This window comes from Wyeomyia smithii, chromosome 1 (assembly GCF_029784165.1).
Source record: "Wyeomyia smithii strain HCP4-BCI-WySm-NY-G18 chromosome 1, ASM2978416v1, whole genome shotgun sequence".
NCBI lineage: Eukaryota > Metazoa > Arthropoda > Insecta > Diptera > Culicidae > Wyeomyia > Wyeomyia smithii.
Genome location: NC_073694.1, coordinates 120,375,475 through 120,400,166, shown reverse-complemented (window position 1 = coordinate 120,400,166; position 24,692 = coordinate 120,375,475). Strand labels below are relative to the sequence as shown.

General features: G+C 35.0%; 1 protein-coding gene across 1 annotated transcript; it reads left to right on the top strand.

Moving 5' to 3' along the window:
* The first annotated feature begins 1,618 nt into the window (after positions 1-1,618).
* Positions 1,619-15,407, top strand: LOC129717611 (sodium-dependent nutrient amino acid transporter 1-like). Its single transcript, XM_055667640.1, has 5 exons — positions 1,619-1,821; positions 7,700-7,886; positions 7,949-8,038; positions 14,546-14,777; positions 14,847-15,407. Exons 1-5 carry the CDS (start codon positions 1,732-1,734, stop codon positions 14,863-14,865), a joined length of 618 nt encoding a protein of 205 aa, XP_055523615.1. The 5' UTR covers positions 1,619-1,731; the 3' UTR covers positions 14,866-15,407.
* The last annotated feature ends 9,285 nt before the right edge of the window (positions 15,408-24,692 follow it).

Below are 24,692 nucleotides of genomic sequence, written 5' to 3'. Positions count from 1 at the left end.
ATCAAAAAATCATACGATGTCTTACAAGGGGGGAGGGGGGATTGAAAAAGTGGAAAAATATGCTTACGTGATTGCCGAAGAGAACATGAACACTCTTCATATTTCACAGTAAGTAAGTTAGGACAGGCTGTCGTATTCTAGTTAACTCTGCGGTCATGTCTTATAAACAACCCCTTCAACTTTTTCCAAGGTGACAGGATTTTCTGAGTTTCAAAGTACAGATGGAAATGTGCAATTACTACACGCAATGATCCCACTAGCATCAGCAGTTTTTCTCGACACGTTGAGAACTCAGCTTTACCGTCGGCGGCAACACATAACAAGTGTTTAACCCTTTATAAGGCAGTGGCAACTATATTGCCACCAACAACTTTCGTTTTTTTCTGCTTCATAATAACGAGCTATGATCAGTGATCAGAAATAAACAATGAAATTTAATCACATTTGTTTAGCCTCGGCCCGTTAAAGGGTTAAATTCATTCATAAAGTATCTGCCATATGAATAATAGAAAAATTTGCAGTGCAAGGTTACGGATCCATTTTAATATTAAAACAGCGCAAAAACTACCAAAAATTAGTGTCACATATCTAAAGAACTGTTGTTCCCTTGCAGCGTATATGATACCTTATATTACTATCTAAATTGTGCTATAATTGCGCCAAGATTATCAGCATTTTTCAAAAGCCTATAAATTTTATGATTCTTCATCATGATAAGTTCGCTCAATGATACTAAATAACTGTCATCATTCACAATCTTTTTGCTGTTCGTAGCAGACACACAGTTTTCATGTTTTATTTTTACGGAAATATATTGTATTAACTTAATTTTGTGAAGAAATCTGAAAAAATTGTATTGGTGTTGTAAGTAGTAATAATGTCAACATTAGAAACAATTTCACATTCGTTAGAAAACAAACAATTGGAGTTTGTAGCTGAAAATCATGTTAAAAATATGGATTGCGTGGTAAGAAATACTCATATTTTATTATGTTATGATGCCCTCTCTTCAGTAAAACACCTAGGGATCCATAAAACTTACGTCTCTCAGGTATATTTACAGTAATGCCAATTTTTCAAACTTCCGTCAAAGATAAAAAAAAAATAATGATTATTACCTACTCAATTTTTTTTAACTTTTCACTTGTACATAATCTTCACTCTCATTTCACTTTTTGTATTAACCCTTTATAAGGCAGTGGCAACTATATTGCCACCAACAACTTTCGTTTTTTTCTGCTTCATAATAACGAGCTATGATCAGTGATCAGAAATAAACAATGAAATTTAATCACATTTGTTTAGCCTCGGCCCGTTAAAGGGTTAAATTCATTCATAAAGTATCTGCCATATGAATAATAGAAAAATTTGCAGTGCAAGGTTACGGATCCATTTTAATATTAAAACAGCGCAAAAACTACCAAAAATTAGTGTCACATATCTAAAGAACTGTTGTTCCCTTGCAGCGTATATGATACCTTATATTACTATCTAAATTGTGCTATAATTGCGCCAAGATTATCAGCATTTTTCAAAAGCCTATAAATTTTATGATTCTTCATCATGATAAGTTCACTCAATGATACTAAATAACTGTCATCATTCATAATCTTTTTGCTGTTCGTAGCAGACACACAGTTTTCATGTTTTATTTTTACGGAAATATATTGTATTAACTTAATTTTGTGAAGAAATCTGAAAAAAATTGTATTGGTGTTGTAAGTAGTAATAATGTCAACATTAGAAACAATTTCACATTCGTTAGAAAACAAACAATTGGAGTTTGTAGCTGAAAATCATGTTAAAAATATGGATTGCGTGGTAAGAAATACTCATATTTTATTATGTTATGATGCCCTCTCTTCAGTAAAACACCTAGGGATCCATAAAACTTACGTCTCTCAGGTATATTTACAGTAATGCCAATTTTTCAAACTTCCGTCAAAGATAAAAAAAAAATAATGATTATTACCTACTCAATTTTTTTTAACTTTTCACTTGTACATAATCTTCACTCTCATTTCACTTTTTGTATTACCTATATTAAGAAGTTGTTTCACAACTGAGACGAATACTATTGAAGTTTTTGTTTTTGTTAGTTTTAACTAATTTAATGTGATATGAATAGAATATTGAGAATAGGTTATGTTTCCATTTAATTCTACTACAAAAAATCGAATACCCTCTAATCGAATACCGTCCGTAGATACGTATTTCGGCTGCTACATGCAACCATCATCAGTGCTTATGTGGACTCTTATTATTATTTGTGATATGAATAGTTTATTGACTTTTTATGCATGCTGATAACCATTATCAAATTAGGTTACCAACGAGGCTGTATCAATGAATTTTACAATCTACCGACATTTTTATGTCACGCTAGTAAGATACTAAGCCCTATCTTTCTCCATTAAATTCAGGAACAGAAATGTTTTTCTGCACGAGAGAAAAATCTTTCATGTGCAAAATCGTGTTAATTCAACAAATTGTTTTAAAAAAACTGTTATTGCGTATAACCTTACAAAAAAGGTTCAATGAAGTAAAAAAATGTTCATTACATCATTATACTCAAGCTGCACGTTAACCGACCCATTTATATTATTAAAATCCATATAAAACTCCGACTTTGATAAACTGCTCAAACCTGTTACATGCGTCGACCTAGCGTAGTTGACAAAATCTCCGCTAAACACAAGGGCGTGCTGGGTTTGGCCAGTGGTGGGCACCATTTCGCTAATTCACTAAATCGCTAAATAGCGACGCTAATTTTCAGTTTTGGCCTCCGAAACGCAAATCGCTAATTCGCTAAATGAGACTGAGGAGACTGGCGTATACCGATGTGTTATGTATGGTTCGAAAGGTCTCGATGGAACAATAAAAGTTATTATGGGACTAAACAAATCTGCCTCGCTTTAGCGTTTAGCACTTTCAACAAAAAACATAACATCTTGAGATCCAAATCGACAAGAAAACTAGCTTGTAAAGTGATACACAAGAGCAACATGCTAAAGTAAAGTGTTAAGTGATACACTAGAGCAATATACTGAATCAACAGCTCGGCGAGATCTAGAAACTGCTTATGCATGTATGTATGTAAACACAAGGGGAACTTCGTAGCCGCAAGGTTACAGAGTCCGCTTTGATAAGCGGGTGGTCGTGGGTTCTTAGTAGAATCTGGCTATTTGGTTTTCAAAGGACTTTAACATGGGTTTTTTTTCAGGCTCTTCCACTACATTCCCTTCCTTCAAGCATGCTTGGTTTCACTCTTTTGCCATTTTGTACCGTTTTCGGATACTCCCTGAAAAATCTAAAATAGAGCTTTGCATTGAAACTCTACCTAAATGGAAAATAAGTCTCCAAGCAGCCAGGATTTTTTTAATATAACTGAGTACGTTTTGTGCCTTCCTGACAGTACCGCAGCACTGGAAGGACATCCCCTATCGTGAACTGACGAAAAAGTCGCGATTGAAAGTTTAGACCATGATGGTTGTTAGTCAAAGTCTCGATCATCATGTGACAAATTTCAGGAATTCATTGCAAAAAAATCACACAAATTCAGGACAAATTCAGGATCAAAGCATCAAAGCTATGTTTAATTGTTTGCATGCTTTGGTTGGTAAGAATTTTCAAAAATCAATTTTATCATGTTTCCCGTTTTTTGAACCCATTTGTCCCGTTTTTATCCCGAGAAAATCTGGTCAGCCTATTTATGGGAACCGATTTTCATTTAAAAAAGAAAGTTGAATAAAAAATAATCAAATTCCAAAAAAAATTGCAATTTAATTTCCGAAAAACTACTATGAATCCCCTTCGATTCCAGTACGATATATATACACAATTGAAGGGAATAAGTATGCGAATAAAATGAAACTGAAAGTAGCTGCCAATCTCTCGAAAATTATGTTATAAAATTGCAAAAACAGACATAACTCATCCAAATTAGGAGATAGCGATACACTTTCTTTTAAAAATAGTAGGAGGGTGGAATTCAAGACACGACCGCATGACGTTGAACTACTTTATTCTCATATTCCATTAAAACTAATAGTAGTCGGAATGCATGTCCAGTATTTGCTGCAATTTTATTTAACAGTGCATTTCTGAACGCTGAGACGTTAAAACGTTATAAATAATAATATATACTAAAAGAATGGATTTCTCTTATTCAATCGTCATCATTTCATACATATTCGAATCAAACCTTTGTTCGTAGCTGCACTAGCAAGACAATCATTTACTTTAGCGAACTGGGTAAAATTTTCCTATCTGAGCAAAAAGCAAACTCAACGAAACTATCTGAAAGTGGCGACCAGAACGATTCAAGCGAAAATTTTGAATTTAAAAATTGTTTGACATTGAATCGATAAAACTCATGCTAGGTTAGCTCCAGCCCAGCATATAACTTCATGTATTTAAAAAAAGTGGAAGAGGTTGTTTATAAGATACGACCGCAAGTTAACGTAGAATTATGACAGCCTGTCTTATGTCAATATTTTTTTTACAATTGTTTCGGAAATACACTCGATTAGGGTTAATCAATTTAATGGTGTGATGCGGTATATTTTTCCGTATATTTTTCGTATATTATTTTTGCTTTAAAAATGCACGAAATCCGTTGTAAACTGACTGAGTTTAGAACATTTGAAAATGGGCAATATTCGTGACGCTCTCGTGCTTTCGGTTTTACAATTTGTACCCCTATATTTATTTATCTCCCAGCTGGTCTCGAGGTACGATGCTGGCCTAACAAGCCAGTCGTCGTAGGTTCGAGTCTCGGTGTCAGTAGGATCGTAGCGCTAGCCCCGCAATTGTCCTGTACACTCAACAGTTGGCTGCGAAGTCTGTGTATAATAAACAGAAGGTCGAGTTCCGATACGGAATGTGGCACCAAGGCTTTGCTTACCCCTATATATGTTGCCGTAAGATGTAATTCTACGTCGAAAACATACTAAATTAACTGTATTTACCAGACTATTGAACTGTGCAGCAGCAGTTAATGATTTCAGCCTTGTTGAATGTTTAACCCTTGAATGCGCAATGTTGTTTGGAATAACATTACTAATAATGTTTCAAAATATATCTATTTCAATTTTTTAAGAAATAAAATTCATTGAAACAGTCCCTAAGGCTCTAACGAACAAAACTGAATAGCTGGAAGTACTGTATTTTTTTGTTTTTATTTTTGCTGTCAAAATATCGGAAACGAAAAATAAGAGGATGGACTACGCTGCTCACAGTTTGTCGGTATATAAGCGAAATTTATGCGTGAAAGCGCATTATTTTATCGTCAACTGTGTACCTGCCAACAAATGTATCATTTAGATGGCACCGGAGACAAGCGACAAAGGAGCCGGAACAACAGAATCATTTTCGGATGCTTCCCATTTGGCGCATTACAACAAAAGTTCTACTATTACTTCGTGTAAAGTTCAGACCACCTTACGTTTGCTGCTCCAAGTAAATTGTTTCATTCATCCTGCTGTTTTAGTGACATGCGAACTGCTCTTACTCGTCTCTATAGAAATTAATGTGCAGTTACCCAACGGCGTGTGCTTTGCACTCAAAAAAACGAGTAACACCCGATCTCTGACTCTCAGGTAGAAAATCTCTCTCTCCTTCGTCTCTTACTCCTTCCAAATATTGGAGACGTGCACAAGAGTCTGCGAGACGCACGAAGATTTTTTGCGCGTCTCTGAGGGGCCATTCACATACCACGTGGACAGATTTTTAACGATTTTGACCCTCTCCCCCGCCCTCCCTTGGACAAATGCCCATATAAATTCTTTTTTTTTTGTAGGGACCGTGGACATTACACTAGCCCTCCCCCACCCCCCCTACCAAGCTGTCCACGTGGTATGTGGATGGCCCCTGAGTAGTTAGACGATCCCGGAAAAAAACTCTTATTATAGTAAATGGAACTCAACAGTTTTTACTTATATTTATTTAACGCGGATATGTATGCAACAGTTAGAAATTATTTCAGTTAAATTCGCTGAGAAAGAAAATCAAATAGCTATAAAAAACTTGTTTTTGTTACTGTTGGGGGCTACTTTGGACAGATTAAAGAATCGATAGAACTCTATACATAAATATATTTTTTTTCAACTAAATTATAATTCTGTGTAAAAGTTGTTTTATAAGAACCTATTCTTTGGTCATTTTGGTGCGAATCGGGGAGCTTGCTATAGATAGTCTGCCGACTGCATTTGGCCTGCCTTGCAGCGTCCGTAACGGACGTGTCTCCGGTTTTAACTTTGTTGAGACATTCCCTTGAATGGAAATTCAATATTACCTGGAGTTACCGGTCTTTCGGTAGGTCCGTACCATTCCGGAACCTAGAAAGAAAAAACACAAACATAACCCTACAGTACGGCTGACAACAAAACTGAACACCTTCAATATTTTTTGCAAAAATGAAAAATGGATATTTTCCTGATAAAGTTATCGACTTACCAAAGTTAATATACAGAAAAAAAACAACAATTTTGGAACAACATTTTCAGCAACTGTAACACTGCATTAAGCTTAACACTCTAGTGCCCAGTGCCACCTTAAGACACGCTCCAGTTGAACCTTTAAAAAACATCAATATATGCTTAAAAAATGTTAATACAGGTTCGTAGTGATTTTACCGAGGTCCGTCTAAAAAATAACATGGGCACTAGAAGGTTAATTGTGTTCTTACTAGCACGAACAAATGATTTTCAGAAACAGCTTATGCAAAATGGTGTAAAATACATTGCTTCATAAACATGATAATGTACAAGTTTAAAATGTATTTTTGCTGAAAAATATAATAAAACTGAAGTGTCCAAACTAGCCCCGCGTGTCATAAGTACGACGGTAATCGTTTTTTAAATGACTTTTGCATTGGCGAACAACAACAACCTCATCTTTTTACGTTGTTTTTTTCCGGAAAGTGTAGAATTTTTTTACATTACATGCCAAACCTTTAGAAATGTTTATGGAGTAGATTTTTTTTAAGTTTCCACGTAAAGCATAGTTTACAGTTCCAAGCGAAGTGAAAAATTTGACAATTAAAAAGCTAGCGAAATCTGTCGTGAAAACCTGTTTATGGAACATGGAGCTATTTCACCAGCCTGTAGTTTACAGTTTAAGTGAAGCGAAATTCACGAGTCTACACTCCCAGCGAAGTGAAAATTAACTGTTACTGAGAGAATATAAATGCCAGCAAGTTTTCGCTTGCTGCTGCTTTTTTCACTAGCGTTTGCATGCGTTTGCAGTGGAAAAAATGAGATCTACACCTTCGATTTCGTTGGATCGAATTTGTTTACAGTTCCAAGCGAAGTGAAATTTTTGCTGGTTGCATTTTGCACGGACGTGAAAAAAGAACATTTTGTATGAGATTTTCACTTCGCTTGGAACTCTAAATAAGGCTTAATATAATATAAAATCTTTAATATTCTATCCAAAAAAAAAAAAAAACATTGCTTTTTCTATGGACATCTATTTTAGTGGAGTGGCTTGGAAACTGAAGCAAATTCGCTATAAAATCTTTGCCTACTATTTATATTCTTTTCGCAGTCTTTGATTCAAATTCTTAAGTGTTTATTTGTAAGCATAATTGATATCACATTGAGTTAACAGAAATATAAAAAATAATATATATTTTCAAAATTTTGTCCGCTGGTAGACATAAATGTTTTCTTAGTTATAAATTTCAAAAAAATTACAGGATAATGCAAAAGCAGAAATCAAAGATGATCAAAATCGTCCGGAATGGTCCAATAAAATTGAATTTCTGATGTCATGTATCGCAATGTCAGTTGGACTAGGAAATGTCTGGCGATTTCCCTTTACAGCGTACGAAAATGGAGGCGGAGCTTTTTTGATACCGTACCTCGTTGTACTCTTTATTATCGGTATTATAATTCACTTTATAAACTATAACAAGTTTTAAATCATTTATTGTATATCTTTTTAGGTCGTCCTTTATATTATTTAGAGATGATTCTAGGGCAATTCACTCGACGCAGCTCCATTAAAGTATGGTCAATATCTCCGTTATTCAAAGGTAGGATATTTTCTGTTATTATATTTTGTATTACAAAAGGTAATATGCAAATATCTCATAATACCAATATAGTTCACACGTATAATCACGAAGACACACCGGTAGTCACAGAAGAGCTAGTCAGTGACTAGTAGTCACCTTTTCGACCGCTAGTAGCGCCACTTCTGATTTTGGTCTACAGGACATGCAAAAATGAGGAACTTTTGACAATAACACTAGTCGAAAAAATGAAAAAAAAATGCATTTCAAAATCTCCAACATGAAAAACATGAAAGATTATAGCTATTGAACCATTCCACATAGGGGTATTTTAGGTGAAAAGTTGTTAAAAATTATTTTCATGCGTAAATTACAAGGTTGTTAATCGATAACTTATCGTAAACGCCGATAACGATACTGTCTGGTATCGTGATCGACGATAACGCTAACGTCTTCAGACATTAACGTCATTGCCATGGACGATAGCTACTGGACGGTATCGAATCAATAACGTCTGATAAACGAATTCGCAGTTTGTTTTCACTTTGGCTGCTGTCTTGGATAGCAACACAAACAAAGCTACATTTGGTCCAATAGCAACGGATCGGTTCGTTATGAATTCGTTGCTACTCGAAAATGTATCCTTCCTTGAGTTGTTATTTTCCAAGAGTAAGTAGCAACGCTCGGTGCGGTTATTTTGATGGTTATCAAGCCAACTTTAGCAACCGAAATATAGCTACTAGTGCACTTGTTCTGATAGACGTTAGTGAGCTGATAACGTCAGGTAAATATCGTTATCGTCGATAACGTTAATGTTTGAAGACGCAATTGTCATCGTCGATAACGATAGCAGACGTTATCGGTATCGGCGATGACGATTATCGACGATAATCTATCGTTTTAACAAGCCGGCTTCTAATGGTTCAACACCAGTAATTCTATGTTATTCGAGTGTACCAAACCAAGGAGGACGCTTAAAAATCCTTTGGAGCGTTTTCTTTCTTGTTGAACAGCAACTTGACCAGATCGGTACAGCATAAAGCATTGCTGGTCTAAAAAATTGTTTGTAAATCAAAAGGTTGTTTTTTAAACAAAGTTTAGAATTCCTGTTAATGAGAGGATATAAACATCTCGTATATTTGATGCACTTGGCTTGTATACTTTCAATGTGCTCTTTGAAAATAAGTTTTTTATCGTAAATTAGTCCCAAGTACTTAACCTTGCAGAGTTCGATCAGTAAGATAATTTTTCAAATTTTTTTACCTAACCATTTCAGACCAACTTAAAATAACCACATTCATCTTGACAACGTGATTATTGTTTGGCTTGAGGAAAGAAGCCCTAGTCTTATGAGGAAAAAATATCATTTGAGTTTTAGAAGCACTGGGAGAGATTTTCCACTTTTGCAAGTAGGAAGAAAAAGTATCTAAACTTTTCTGCAATCGACTGCATATGACACGAAGGCTTTTTCCTTTTACGGAAATGCTTGTGTCATCGCAGAACAACGACTTTGTGCATCCTGGAGGCAAATCAGGAAGATTTAAAGTGAATACATATGTTGTACAGGACTGGACCCAAGACTGAACCTTGAGGTACACCTGCTCTGACAGGAAATCTATCAGATTTTGAATTCTGGTAGGAGCAATTCTCGCTGAAACCGTCCCACTGGTGACATGAGGTCTTTCAAAAAGGATATTTTTATGTCCAAATGATTGGAAGTAGCGAAAAAATTGAAAAACCACTTTGGTTAGTTCATATTGATGGACCCCTCGGGCACAAATCGGTTAAACGGTTTTTACAAAAATTGATTTTTGAGCAATTCTTGACCTTTTTATTGATTTATTTCTCTTGAATTTGTCATCGAACCCCCTGCAACCAACACATCGTTTTCAATAGGAATGATAGAGCTTTCATTTGAAGTAGAAAAAAATTGGCCGCCATCTTGGATCTCGCCGCCATCTTGGAAGTAATCAGAAAAACGTGTTTCTGAGCAAGTTCGCTACCACGGATTTTAAATTTGACATCACCATTGGAAAGCTGAGGAAAAATGCTTCAAGATACAGTCAAAATATTAAGTGAGCATTGAGGTTATCTTGTCATTCTGGTCACTTTTCATAATCGACGACGCGCGTCCAATACCAAATCAACGCAATATACTGAGCCTGTTGTGTGCGTATGATGTGGACGGTCAGTATTCCTAGTTCACAGGTAGTAAGTGCTCCACGCACCGTAATTTTTGAATAGCCTTTAATCAATTGGCTGAATTTCGTTAGGTAGCAAACGTACCCTTTTCGTCGATAAGAATTTGCTAGAGATCAAAAAAGTGATGATTCTACTCTCACTTTATTTACGCTGGCATACGCAAATCTTCTCCAGATTACTCGGGATATACTTGATTCATTGGTATACCATACCTAAGTTTGTTGATAGTAGTGTAATGCATGAAAACAACAGTATATAACAGTAGCAAAAACAACATCTAACATTAATTTGTTTAATTACTAAACACGCAAAAACTGTCCTCCGTACAGGGAACCAAACTTTGTTCTAGCAAAAAAATCGTAAAAAGCTTAATCACAAATTACGTTACACTCAAGGAGGAGCGAGAGAGCGAAGAAATAAACAATGTGAATGCAGTGAAAAGGAATCAATGATACGATTTTTGCTTAACGTAATTTGTGAACAGACCTTAAGTCACACAGGCATTGGCAATTCAACAACTGAATGAGGGGCCATCCACATTCCACGTGGACAACTTTGGGGAGAGGGGTCTGCGTGATGTCCACGGTCCATACAATTTTTTTCGGATTTATATGAGCAGTTGTCCACGGAGAGGGGGGGGGGGACAAAATCCATAAAAATCTGTCCAGGGGGAACATGGATGGCCCCTAATATACACTTCACCCAGACACACACCACAGGCTCAGTATGATTTGATATTGGCCACACATCATGCGTTGTACTGTTTGACGGTCGATTTTGAAAAGTGACCAGAATGACAAGGTAAACTCAATGCTCACTTAATCTTTTGAATGTATCTTAAAACATTTTTTCTGAGCTTTCTAATGGTGATGTCAAATTCAAAATTGGTGGTTGTGAACTTGCTCAAAAACACGTTTTTCTGATTACATCCAAGATGGCGGCGAGATCCAAGATGGCGGCCAATTTTTTCTACTTCAAATGAAAGCTCTATCATTCTTCTTGAAAACGATGTGTTGATTGCGGGAGGTTCAATGACAAATTCAAGAGAAATAAATCAATAAAACGGTCAAGAATTGCTCAAAAATCAGTTTTTGTAAAAGCCGTTTAACCGATTTGTACCCGAGGGGTCCATCGATATGAACTAACCAAAGTGGTTTTCTCATTTTTTCGCTACTTTCAATCATTTAGACATAAAAATATCGTTTTTGAAAGACCTCATGTCACCAGTGGGACGGTTTCAGCGAGAATTGCTCATTGACAACCTGCAGAGTTCGATCAGTAAGATAATTTTTTAAAATTTTGATTAGGAAAATTGGAAAATTAAAAGTTTGCAATTTCGCAATCAAACCTTTATGCCAAACACTGTCGAATGCTTTTTCTATGTCTAAAAGAGCAGCTCCAGTGGAATAACCTTCAGATTTGTTAGCTCGTATCATATTAGTAACTCTGAGCAATTGATGAGTTTCCACTGCCCATGGCGAAATCCAAACTGTTCATTTGCAAAAATTGAATTTTCGTTGATGTGTGACATCATTCTGTTGATAATAATTCTCTCAAACAGTTTATTATTGAAGAAAGCAAACTGATTGGTCGGTAACTTGAAACTTCAACTGGATTCTTATCCGGCTTTAAAATTGGAGTAATTTTTGCATTTTTCCGTAATTTGGGAAAATATGCAATTTTGAAGCAGCAATTGAAAATTGTCACTAAAAATTCTATTGTGCTCTCAGGGAGATGTTTGATTAATATATTAAAGATTCCATCGTCACCAGATGCTTTCATATTTTTGAAATTTTTTATAATTGATTAATTCTCATTTAAGTTAGTTTCAATTATTTCTGCAGGTATAAAATTCTGGGAAGAAATTACGCTCGAATTAAATTTTCAAAAAAGTGTATGGGCGAAAGTCCATGAAAATAGGGCAGGTCAAGTATGTGTGGTTTATGTACACATGCATCCCAGCACTGCCTAAAACTAAACTAAACTTTATCGAATTGTGTGTACACGAGACTCAAGTAAAATTAATTAGACAGTTTCTGTGAGACTTTGATTAAGTCTGCTCATACAGGCACTCTAAATAACCCAATGTTTAGATGAAAAAGAAGCCCAAAATAGAATACCTACACGCTGCAATAAACAAATTTGTACATTAAAAAAATAGAACAAAAATGAACCAATTTAGTCAAAATTTTCTATACAACTCCATGCAAGTTGCAAAGCTAACACGTCACAGCCTTTCTACTACTAATGCACTGGTCAGTCCAGAATACCATGTCATTAACGTACCCTGGACTCTCTAGCCATTTAATTACATTGTTAGTTCTACGTCACCATTTCCTACAACCCCTAGGGCTGTAAACCTAGTAGTATTTTAATGAGATATATACAGGTGAATAAGACAAAAACATTTTAGTAGCGAAAAATAGGGAAAAACACTCAATGTTTTTCGAGTTCTACTACATCACTGTTAACAAACAAAAGCCCTTCAGACCTGAGATTCAAACCATTCTCCGTTCCTATTTATATTCCATTGGTAGAATTTTACATTGATTCCGACAATGACATTTAACATTGAAAATATCTAAAGAATCTTGTTCCAAAAAATCTAATCGATTGGCTCTAACGACTCTGTTGATATTAGTTTAGTTTTTACTTTGCGAAAGTAAATGAGGGAAATATTTTTGCTTTTGTTTTCTCACATAAATTGACAATTGCAAATGAAAATTCGCGTAGGTGCGAACAGCCTTAACCCTGGAAAGATAGTCTGCGTCACTTTGACTCCTCGCTTTCAGCAATATTGCCCGTGTTTATGCTGACAGTGCGTTGGTCTTTTCTCGTTTGTTCTTAATCAATATAGAAATATTAAAACCTGAATCCTGGTGTTTGTTATTTATTTATGTGTTAACACCGCAATGACCACTAATTGATAATTTATGAAGAAAAATTTGCATTTTCAATTATTCAAAATACGGGAGTCAATTTGACGCATGATTATCCTTTTATGCATATCAAAATAAGACTATGTTTTTAGGGTTAAAAATCTCTTTCACTCGTGACAGGGCCAATTGTGCAGATAAAACTCTGATTTAACAATCATGCAAATGTTACGCCAATCTGAATTTTTCTGCAGATGTTGATTACATCTCTCTACTCTCACTCTCTACGAAATGAAATACTCATTAGAGATTTCTTGTAAGGCTGATACAAATTTCGAATTATTTTTATATCCAAGGTTATCAAAGTTAGCAAAGGGGGTGGCAAAAGTAAATAACACCGAGACGAAAAAAAAAGAAATATCTTTGATCAAAGGTTGTGTGCAAGTTATGACGTTTGTAACTTGCACTCAAATAAATGTTGAAAAATAACACTTTATTACTATTATGTATTTACTTCGCTTGCCTTTCGACGACACTCTCGCTGTCACCTGACATGTTTGTTGCTTCACCACAGCAAACCTAAAATAGCATTTTCACAGGGAAAGCATTAACTATTTCCGAGTCTTGTGCTTTCGAAAATTCGAAGTGGTGACTCGAAGTCGGCCATTTTTGGATTCAATGAGGTTTCACCTTAAGCATTCATGCTGTCGGAAAACCAATGAAATGAACAAAACGGTTTGAGCTTTTTTTTCCAATATTCAAGGTTTTCCCTTTCCAATATTCAAGGTTTTTGAAGGGGGATGGGGGGGGGGGGGTGGTGACATAAAATGAAAATAAAATTTGTAACGGCCTAATTAGAGGAATCGCTCCTATGTTATTCTAAATACCTTTATTCATCTCAATGCTCTTATTTGTCAAATTTTATAATTTTTTCATTACAGAAGTAATATTAATTTTACCTCTCGCGTGAATCTAGTGGTCGGAAATTTTACTTCGAAGAGGAATAGGGTAACCGCTCCTATATTCATCTCAGTACCTATATTTATCTCATCACGCCTTTTTGATCAATTAATCGTCAATTTTTACCATATTTTCAACGTAAAACTTTCAGCCACTTGAGAAAATCGAGAAGCAAATAGATTTACTTTAAAAAATTCGTAGAAATTTGACGGTAAATTGGACAAATGAGAGAAATAAGATGAATATAGGTGAATTAAGCTGTTGAGATGAATAATGGAGCGATTACCCTAGTTAAACTTGACGGTAGATTCGACAAATAAGAGCAATGAGTGAATATAGGTACTGAGATGAATATAGAAGCAGTTTCCTATTCCAATGATGTGTATAACATGTTTGATTTTGGTGTGTCGAAATATGTGTTTATACTGAAAATTAGTAGATAATACTGTATAGTTTAACTTCATTTTCTATTTGATAAACTTTTTTCCAGGTATTGGTGTTGGCCAGCTTCTGGGTACGACTTCTGTGGTTAGTTACTACATGGCATTAATAGCAATAACTTTATCGTATCTATTTGCATCATTCGCCTCGGAGTTACCATGGGCAAAATGCAAAAGCACCTGGGGACCTAATTGTGTTGATGCTTCAAATACGGTTAATGATCTTGTGGACAGAAATAGTTCCCTAGGTAGAAGCGTGAGCAGCTCTGAGATTTATTTCCTGTAAGTTTTGACAAATTTTAAATAGTGATAGTAATAATGTGAAATTACTTTAATTTATTTAACTTTAAGCATTTTCCCACGTTGTTAATTCAATACTCTTTAAACAGCAATATGCTAAATATGCACCGGATGCGTCTCGAATATTGAATAACCTTGACATGTACCTATCAATTGCCGGGGTACGCATACGCATTCACATGTTACAATCATGATGAGTAGAACATGGTGTAACGGTTTGATCAAAAAGTAAGCGCGGGCTAAGGTAGTGTTTTTTGCTTAGGGAGGGTGGAGACGAAGTATCACTATGCAACAAAAAGAAAATTTTCCTTGTTTATGTTTCCTTGATCACTTGAAAAAGAAACGTCCCAGTTTGCAGTGTTTGACTTGAGAGTTGCTTTCGAATAGCACAAATATTGATAGCAAAGTATGTAGCATTGTTAGATTTACAATATAAATGCATCTAAATGATATATTCAACGAACGACAATTTTTTTTCAGAGGCTGTTTATAAACAAACTTCTCAGCAATCAAATCTGTTTTCAATATGGCCGATTCTGCATTTGACATACCGTTACACCATGTCTCTATACATCATGGTTACAACAGAGCAAACTGAGAAAAACGTATTTCAAGTTTCAAATAGGCATCCATTTGTTCGAACGTGACAAATTGACTGAATCTTTTTAAGTTTTCTCGAATAAACCTTATGTTTTGCCACATATTTCAAAAATACGTATACAATTATGACGTTAGACGATTAAATCTCGAAAATGTTCACAGGATACTTAGCTCATTTCATTACATGTACACAAATGGTTCATTTAGGGTTTTTTTTTGTAAACGAAAGACTGTAATAAATTACGCAAAGTTTACTTGAAAAAAATAATAATAAAAATCATTGGCCATTCAAGTCAATCTTCTTTCATCGCATTTTTTAATTACGACTTGACTCGTCACATAACAGAAATAGTTGAAGAGGTTGTTCCTAAGACACGTCCGCAGAGTTAACGTAGAATACGACAGCCTGTCTCATGTCAATGTATTTTTTGTAATATGTTTGGGAATACACTCAATAGGGTTAATCAATTTAATGGTCTCTCTGCTCCAGATGTCGTTTACTTCTATAGCCGGCACTGGTAACGACAATGAACAACAGCAGAAGCTATGTACAGCTATGCGGTTTCACTTGCTGCCGTATCCAAAACAAGAATGAAATTGAATTGTTTTGAGGCTGTCTTTCGTATCAAGCTGCACTGAGATATCTCAATTTAGGCAGTAGTGGCGTCTTAATTGCGAAAGTAAATAAACCTAACAAATAAAACTACAATTTTTCTAATAGTGTTGCGAATTAACCATTTGTGATTGGACACACATACTTATTATTTACTAATATTTATCATAAACTAGCTGACCCGGCAAACTTCGTCTCGCCCATTTTTGTGTTCAATTTAATATTTTTGAACACTCATTGATTCCTTGCGATTTGTTTATAGTCTGCAAATACACAACGAATTGGCCAAAGTATATGATCAAAATCAAAAGACAAATCGTTTGAAACAATGGATTTTATTGGAATGACAACATCCTCGACTTTTGGTTTTTGTACATCACCTCGATCCTGAAAATATCCATATTGAGTGGTATTCGTATTTTTGGTATTTTTCTGGTATCAATCTAATTCCGGAAATACCCATACTGGGTGGTGCTCAGTAATTTTGTTGTTTTCCAGAAACCGAAAGTGGTCATCTTTGAATTCTAAATAGTGTCCATGGTCAAAGCTTGACTTCAATGCATCATCTCGATTACGAAGATATCCATATTAAGTATTAATTGGTCTTTTTCGGCTGTTTTTCCGAAACCGGAAGTCGCCATTTTGGATATCAAAATGGCATTTGGAGACAATTTCTGAGCGTCATTCTGGGTTAAGAAACACCCATATTGGGTTTTATAGACTGTTCCGAAAATTATAAATACATCTTCTCTCTTGAATAAAACAAAAAACACAGGATTTTTCGGGTCGTTTTATTCTGAAATATAGATAATAAGTGTTTTCTTTCCAGTTTCAATTCAAGTTGGGATTATTTTTCGTAGCATACGCGAGTTCTCTAACTTTTCTCTTAACACTACTCATAAGCTTTTGCACAGTGTGTTCTCCGACCATTTTTACCACTTTGAGCCAATCTTTTTTAAATTTTTCAACATTGTCCGCTAGTTGGACATATTTCCTCAGCTTTGCCTTGGTCGAAGCCCAAAAAGTTTCAATAGGGCGAATTTCAGGGCAGTTTGGAGGATTCATCTCCTTTGGGACACATGTGACATTATTTGTTTTATACCACCCTAGTGCAACCTTAGAGTAATGGCAGGAAGCAAGATCGGGCCAAAAGATTGGAGGATTGTTATGCTGCTTAATCATGTGTAACAACCTTTTCTGCAAACACTCTTTCACGTAAATTTTACCATTCATTTTGTCATTCGTAATGAATGGACGAGATATTTTCCCACATTCACAAATGGCCAGCCAAACCATTACCTTTTTGCCGAATTTTTCGGTGTACATGGCTTTCACTGGTCCAGGGACATCCTTTCCCTTCGGTGATGTACAAAATTGCGGTCCTGACAGAGTCTTATAGTCCAGTTTTATGTAGGTTTCGTCATCCATGATAACACACCCCATTTTTTTGGTCAGAAGTTTGTCTTAAAGCTTCCGAGCTCTCGGTTTCACAGATTCAGCTTGTTTTAGTTTTCGTTTTGGCTGCTTCTGCTTCCGACGGGTCTGCAGACCCATTCTTCCCTTGGCACGCATAACGTTACTCGCCGAGGTTCCAAGCTTTCTCGCCACATCTCGTACTGATACTGAAGGATGCCGCTTGTAGTATTCCTTAACCTTTTTGTCCATTGTGGGATCAACAGGCCCGGTTTTTCTACCACGTCTTGGGGCATCAGTAAATGTGCACTCTTCACAATACTTCCGCAATGCGGTTTGAACTGCTCCGACAATTATACCTTCTTCTCTGGCTAATTTTCTTATAGAAAGACCACTCACGGTGCCCCATTTATGCACAATTTGCTTTCTTTGCTCGGGAGAAAGGCCACGCATTTTCAAAATTTCGCACTAAATGTTAGAAAAAATGACAGCATCTGTTTTTTTTTGGATGTAAACAACAGGACGCAGCCGACGTTTGGTTGAATACTGCACGTTATTTGAAATGACGGTTGATCGTAAGTGTATTTATAATTAACGGAACGGTCTATATTTGGTCATTTTCGGCTGTTTTCCTGCAACCAAAAGTCACCATCCTACAATTCATAATGGTGTTTGTGGTAAATTTTTAGCTTCTGATTCCGGAGATCCTCATAGTGGGTGGTACTCGGTCACTTTCGGCTGTTTTCCAGAAACCGGAAGTCGCCATCTTGGATTTAAAAATGGCATTTGAAGAAAATTTTTGGCCTCTGAGCGTGATTCTGGTAAAAGAAACGCTCATATTGGGTGGTATTTGGTCATTACACTCATATTGGATGGAAATCGACCATTTTCGACTGTTTTCCAGACACCGGAAGTTTTCATCTTACAATTCAAAATGTTGTCTGAGGTCGACATGTGGCTTCAGTGCACCATTACAATCTCAAATTTAAAAATGGAGTCTTGAGTCGAGTTTTGGCTCCTGTCCATCGACCCGATCATTGTAGGCTATTTTCCGGAAAACCTGGTTGAAATATCTGTTTAGCTTGTATGGGAAATCTGCCTGCCCTTCCAGGGTACGGAGGAGTATCAAATCACCATGAAAAATTATGTTTGATTTGTATAAGAGTCCACCCATCCAGAAGTGGGGAGGGTGCCATTAAAATATTTTTTGCCCCCAAAATCCTCCACATGCTAAATTTGGTTCCATTTACTCAATTAGTTCTGGAGTTGTAAAAAAAATTGAGTTTTATTTGTAGGAAACCCCACCCTTTCAGAAGAAGGAAGGGTGTCAAACATATCTGTTACCCCTAAAAATATTCACCTGCCAAATTTAGTTCCATTTACTTGGTTAGTTCCCGATATGTGCAGAAATTTGTGTTTAAATTGCATGGAATCCCTTACTTCCAGAAGAGGGAGGGGTGTCGAACCATTATTCATATTTGTTACATCTGAAATTATTCACATACCAAATTTGATTATATTTGCTTGGTTGGTTCTCGAACTGTGCGAAATTTGTGTTTAATTTGTATGGGACCCCTCCCTTCCAGAAGAGGGAGAGGTGTCGAACCAATATGGACATATTTGTTACCCTTAAAGACATCCATATGCCAAATTTGGTTCGATTTGCTTGGTCTATTTTCGAGATGTGCATAAATTTGTGATTTATTTGTATGGGACCCCTCCCTTCCAGAAAAGAGGGGGGTTTCGAACTATCCTAGTTACCTTTCTCGGCCTCTAAAACCCCTATACACAAAATTTCACGCCGATCGTTTCAGTAGTTTCCAAGCCTATGTGGATCAGAGCCAGAGCTGCATTTTTATATGTTTAGAATAGTTCAACCGATTACAGTGACGGTAGCCACCAGTCGAGCGTACTTCTATTTGTATTTAATTTTCGGTGGTAGCTTTTAAAGGGTGATCATAAACTAACTGTCGAGATTCACCTGTTTTGAATGGAAATTCTATTTTCGTGAATTCTACCATTTTCCTTTGAATTTTCCTAGTTTTCTCGCCGTAACAACTTGCCTTGGCTAACGACGAACACAACAAAACAAAGCCAGCTTAAATCAGACGCTCCGTTGTAAAGTTATGGGCGATCGCACATATGTAACTTTATTTTTTATATAAGATACTTAAACTACCAACAAGCCCCCTTATTTAAAAATGCAAAAAATGCGAAGAGGTTATAGACGAGGGCCAATAGTGCATTCCCGGTAAACCATGTTTAACACGAACAATTTTCTGCGTTTTGCGGTAGCGTAGATAATTTTACAACTGATTGCTGGAAATAGTTGGACTTAAGCGCAAAATTGTGTGATTCACGCTCACTAGCTCAAAAATTCCTCAAATAAATGTTAAAATACACTAAGTAAACTTTGAGAATTAGCTGAAGTCAAAAAGGTTAATTATGGTTGTCAATGCCATATATTGAAAACTAAACATTGTTTTTTCAACATGGCAAATTTTTGATTTAGGTCTGAATGATTTACTGTGATATTTAAATTCAACATGAGGTGATTTATTTTCAATTATAAATGAAAATTTGATTCGCTATACTGCTAGTCACACACGACATATAGCTAGCCACGCACGCGCTGGATGTATATAGAGACGCAATATAGCTAGCCAAACACGCTATAGACACCTAACCACACACGCTACAGACATGCACACGCTATATAGCTATAAATAAATAAATAAATAGCTAGCCACGCACGCTATATAGCAAGCCACACACGCTATATAGCTAGCGACACACGCTATAGCTAGCCATACACGCTATACCCAAGTAACCATAAGCATTAGGAGATAGCATTTTATCAGCACTAATTCAGTTTTAATAATGCCAAATAGCTTTATATCATGTTTTTAGGGCATTATGCTAAACTAGCATTACTGAGAGCAGAATATGCTTAAAGGGCTACCGTAAGTGCTACGATGTAGTGTTTTAAATGCATATAGAAGGCACATTACATTTTTCCGTAAGTGTCAATAACGAGCGATATCGAGTGATTAATTAAAAATAGACGGAGCTTTGATACTCCACGTAAATGGAAAAAACGTTAGGGAGTGGGAGTTTTCGACGCAAAGCTCGGGCATATGAAAGCATGAAACTTTCCGAAATACCCAATACAAAACAATTGCAAACTAGTGAGTTGGATCCAGGATCTACATTTCCTGAGCTCGTGGTTTCTGACCCGTAAATATCAGAAGATGCAAAAAAGTCTTTGTTGAATTCCAAACGATGTTGAGGAAGAACACATGCACAAAATAAACCATATGTATTACTTCAGAACTTTTTTTGCATTCGTTCCAGACACCAAATAATTAAGGTTCTAATATTTTTTTTTTTCGTTTGTTTTCTTATGTGACATGTGATGTCAGAAAAGAGAAATCTCACGGATGCTCCAAATCAGCATTAGTGATGCATATCAATGGTTGCCACCTGCAGTACTTTATCAGCTCGCTATTTCGCCTTTTTAACATTATATCAGATATATACAAGCATTTAGGTCAGAATAATTTCTTACCCAGAATTCTGGTATCAAATAAAGTATTGTTGTAGGGCAATGATTAAGTGCTTACTGGTTACTTGTGTAGCTAACCACACACGCTATGGACATGCTATAGCAAGCCATACACGCTACAGACATGCTATAGCAAGCCACACACGCTATAGACATGCACACGCTATATAGCAAGCCACACATGTTATAGACATTCACACGCTATATAGCAAGCCACATAGACATGCTATGCACACGCTATATTACTAGTCACTCACGCTAGCCACACACGCTAAATAGCTAGCGACACACGCTATAGATATCCACATGTGCACACACTTTATATATACATACACGCTGGGTGATGGTGACTTCTCAAGCCACCTGGCGGTGCGATTCTCGTTCAGTTTCTGGCTGAATTCACCCAACGATATCTGAGTTGGATTACCGCTGATGGAGTCCAACTCAAATCGAAGGGGAGCCGAACTGAAAGAACGGCCGAATTTCAAACGGTCGAAATAACAAACGGCCGAATCTATCAAATGGCCGAGTCACAAAAGGCTGATTCACAAAAGGCCGAAAAATCATTGTAAATTGATGATGATTTGAATAAAATCCGAATTGATGCACCTAGCGGTGAGACCCAGCCTTTCCCATTCGTACTTAATTTTTGTTTAAATAGATTTACACGAAAATATCAATTTTTGGAAAAAATACACTTTGATAATTTCTGGTGCATTTCGTTTTCACTCTAAATAATAAAGTTTAAGTTTGGCGCAACTATTCCGAACATTTAAAACCTTATATCACACACATATTATTATACAGCTAGTAATGTATAATTAACACGTACATGCATATAACATGAAATAAATATGTTTCAAATATATATAGACTTAATAATACCTCACTTGTATGACTTTAACCGCACATTTTATTTATGAAATAATTAAATAATTATATGACGCGATTTTTTTTAGCGTGGTATAATCCAAACGCCATTGTACTCATATTGGTCGGACTCGATTATATATAAACTCGAATATATATCATTTTAAATTCGATCATTTAAAGCAGGATTTTTTTCTCTTATTTAAATATGACTTATCTAAAGCTGAAATATTGTAAGGAAACGTCCATAAAATAGGTAATGCTTGAGGAGGAAAGGCTATCTGACAAAGCCCATGCGAAAATTTTTGAGGATCTATACAAAAGAAGAGAGTTTCGGAAACATTCATTTTTTTCTGCGTAATTAATGAACGTTCGTTCCCTAATTGATTCATAAAATTAAAAGGAAATTTAAATAAGAAATTGAAAGAAATTAATTTAAATAAAAAATTAATGCAACACACTCGTGGCCTTCGGCCAATTCGATTGTCCGGAGCGTATGCCGTCCTTACTCGCTAGCGCTCGTGCGGGTAAACTAGGTTATTGCCCCTATGCTTCAATAATCCGGGCAAACCAGCAGATCAGTTGTTTGCATGTGAGAGGCCGCCGCTTCCGACGGCGGGTCAGCGGCCGATTCGGCCATCGGACACCGCAGCGGCTTAGGGCCGCCTTGGTTTCTTGCCCTCGATTATGCGGCAGAGCCGTATGTATATGGTTTGCAATCAGAATGTTCAACGAAAAAACTAGTTAGTTAACACATGCGCGGCAAGTTTTTATTTTTTAATCCATTATTTGATGTTGCTTAAAAAGTATGCAACATAAAATAGCTGTAATAAAAAAAAGTTACATAAAAATAAAATTCGGCCTTTCGTGATTCGGCCGTTTGAAATTTCGGCCTTTCGTTAGTATTGATATAATACGGCCTTTGCGCTTTGCCATCGCTGCTAATGTTCGCCGCTGCTGCCCGCTGCTAGTAAACTGAGCTTGCTTAAGGAGAAGCAGTCTTTTATATAGCCCAACGAGTGCATTCCCAGCTAACCAGGTACTCCATTCTGTCGTCCTTTTTAGGGAAAGGCAGCAAGCGACCAATCAGAGGTCGACATTTACGTTTCGACAGGGTTCAACAATTTTCAATAGTACAATAGGTCGAACAATCAGATTACAATTTTCTACATATAGACGGGTGCTAGGATGATTTTCCAAACGATTACTGCAAAAATGACGTAAATCGGTTGGAAACAGACTGAGTTTAAAACGTTTGACATTAGAAAATTTTCGTGACGCGTCATCCCTGTATTGAAGTTGGACCCCTGCCGTAAGACGTATTCTACGTCAAAAGTTCTTTCAACTGAAGTAGAAGTGCTGGCACAAAATGTTCCAACAGCGATCCAACAGCGATCCAACAGAGAACAATTCATCTAATCTAATCTAATCTAATTTTTTGTACAAAATGTAAGCAATTCCTGAAATTTTGACTAATTCTTCAATTTTAAAATACACTAAATTCTTTTAACGTAGATTCCGGTATTGACGCGATTTTTTTATGCGGATTTCTTAAATTATGCGTTTTTTACCTGGATTTCCAAGAAAAGACGTTTTTTACGTGACACGTTTTAAATGGTTTTTCATTTTTTTTTTAAGTGTCCGATGAGTTTACTTGATTCATTTACAAGATATCCTTTGATTCAGTCTAGAGAGAGAGAGAGATAAGCGATGAAAAAACCGCCAATTTGGCAACTAGGTTTCACATATCACAGGTGCCAGATCTCTTCACAAAGCGCAATGTTGATTAACTTTTTCATTCCACTCTTATAATGATGGTGACGGTGGAAGTCCAGGGGAATAATAAAGAGCAACACAAAAACCATGACAGAGTTAAAATTTATGTTTATGTTTATTTTATATTCTTTCACCATAATTTATCATTATTTTGTTGACCATACAAACGGTTTGTGAACCACCAGTTAAAAATCACTGTGATATAGTAATTTTGGAGCATTCTCAATTCATTGTTTAGCAATAGAACATGAAAACGTGTGAAAAAAAAAAAAAAAAAAAAAAATATATATATATATATATATATATATATATATATATATATATATATATATATATATAAATATATATATATATATATTATATATATATATATATATATATATATATATATATATATATATATATATATATATATATATATATATATATATATATATATATATATATATATATATATATATATATATATATATATATATATATATATATATATATATATATATATATATATATATATATATATATATATATATATATATATATATATATATATATATATATATATATATATATATATACATACATATATTTGGAGCATTCTCAATTCATTGTTTAGCAATATATCATGAAAACTGTGAAAATATATATATATATATATATATATATATATATATATATATATATATATATATATATATATATATATATATATATATATACATATATATATATATATAATATATATATATATATATATATATATATATATATATATATATATATATATATATATATATATATATATATAAATATATATATATATATATATTATATATATATATATATATATATATATATATATATATATATATATATATATTTATATATATATATATATATATATATAGTATATATATATATATATATATATATATATATATATATATATATATATATATATATATATATATATATATATATATATTATATATATATATATATATATATATATATATATATATAATATATATATATATATATTATATATATATATATATAT

Bases quoted from the DNA above. Each gene is read 5' to 3' on its own strand.
- LOC129717611 (XM_055667640.1), top strand. From the start codon at position 1,732: ATGTCAACATTAGAAACAATTTCACATTCGTTAGAAAACAAACAATTG. The intron at 1,822-7,699 runs GTAAGAAATACT...AAAAAATTACAG, and splicing joins TTAAAAATATGGATTGCGTG to GATAATGCAAAAGCAGAAAT. The intron at 7,887-7,948 runs GTATTATAATTC...ATATCTTTTTAG, and splicing joins CGTTGTACTCTTTATTATCG to GTCGTCCTTTATATTATTTA.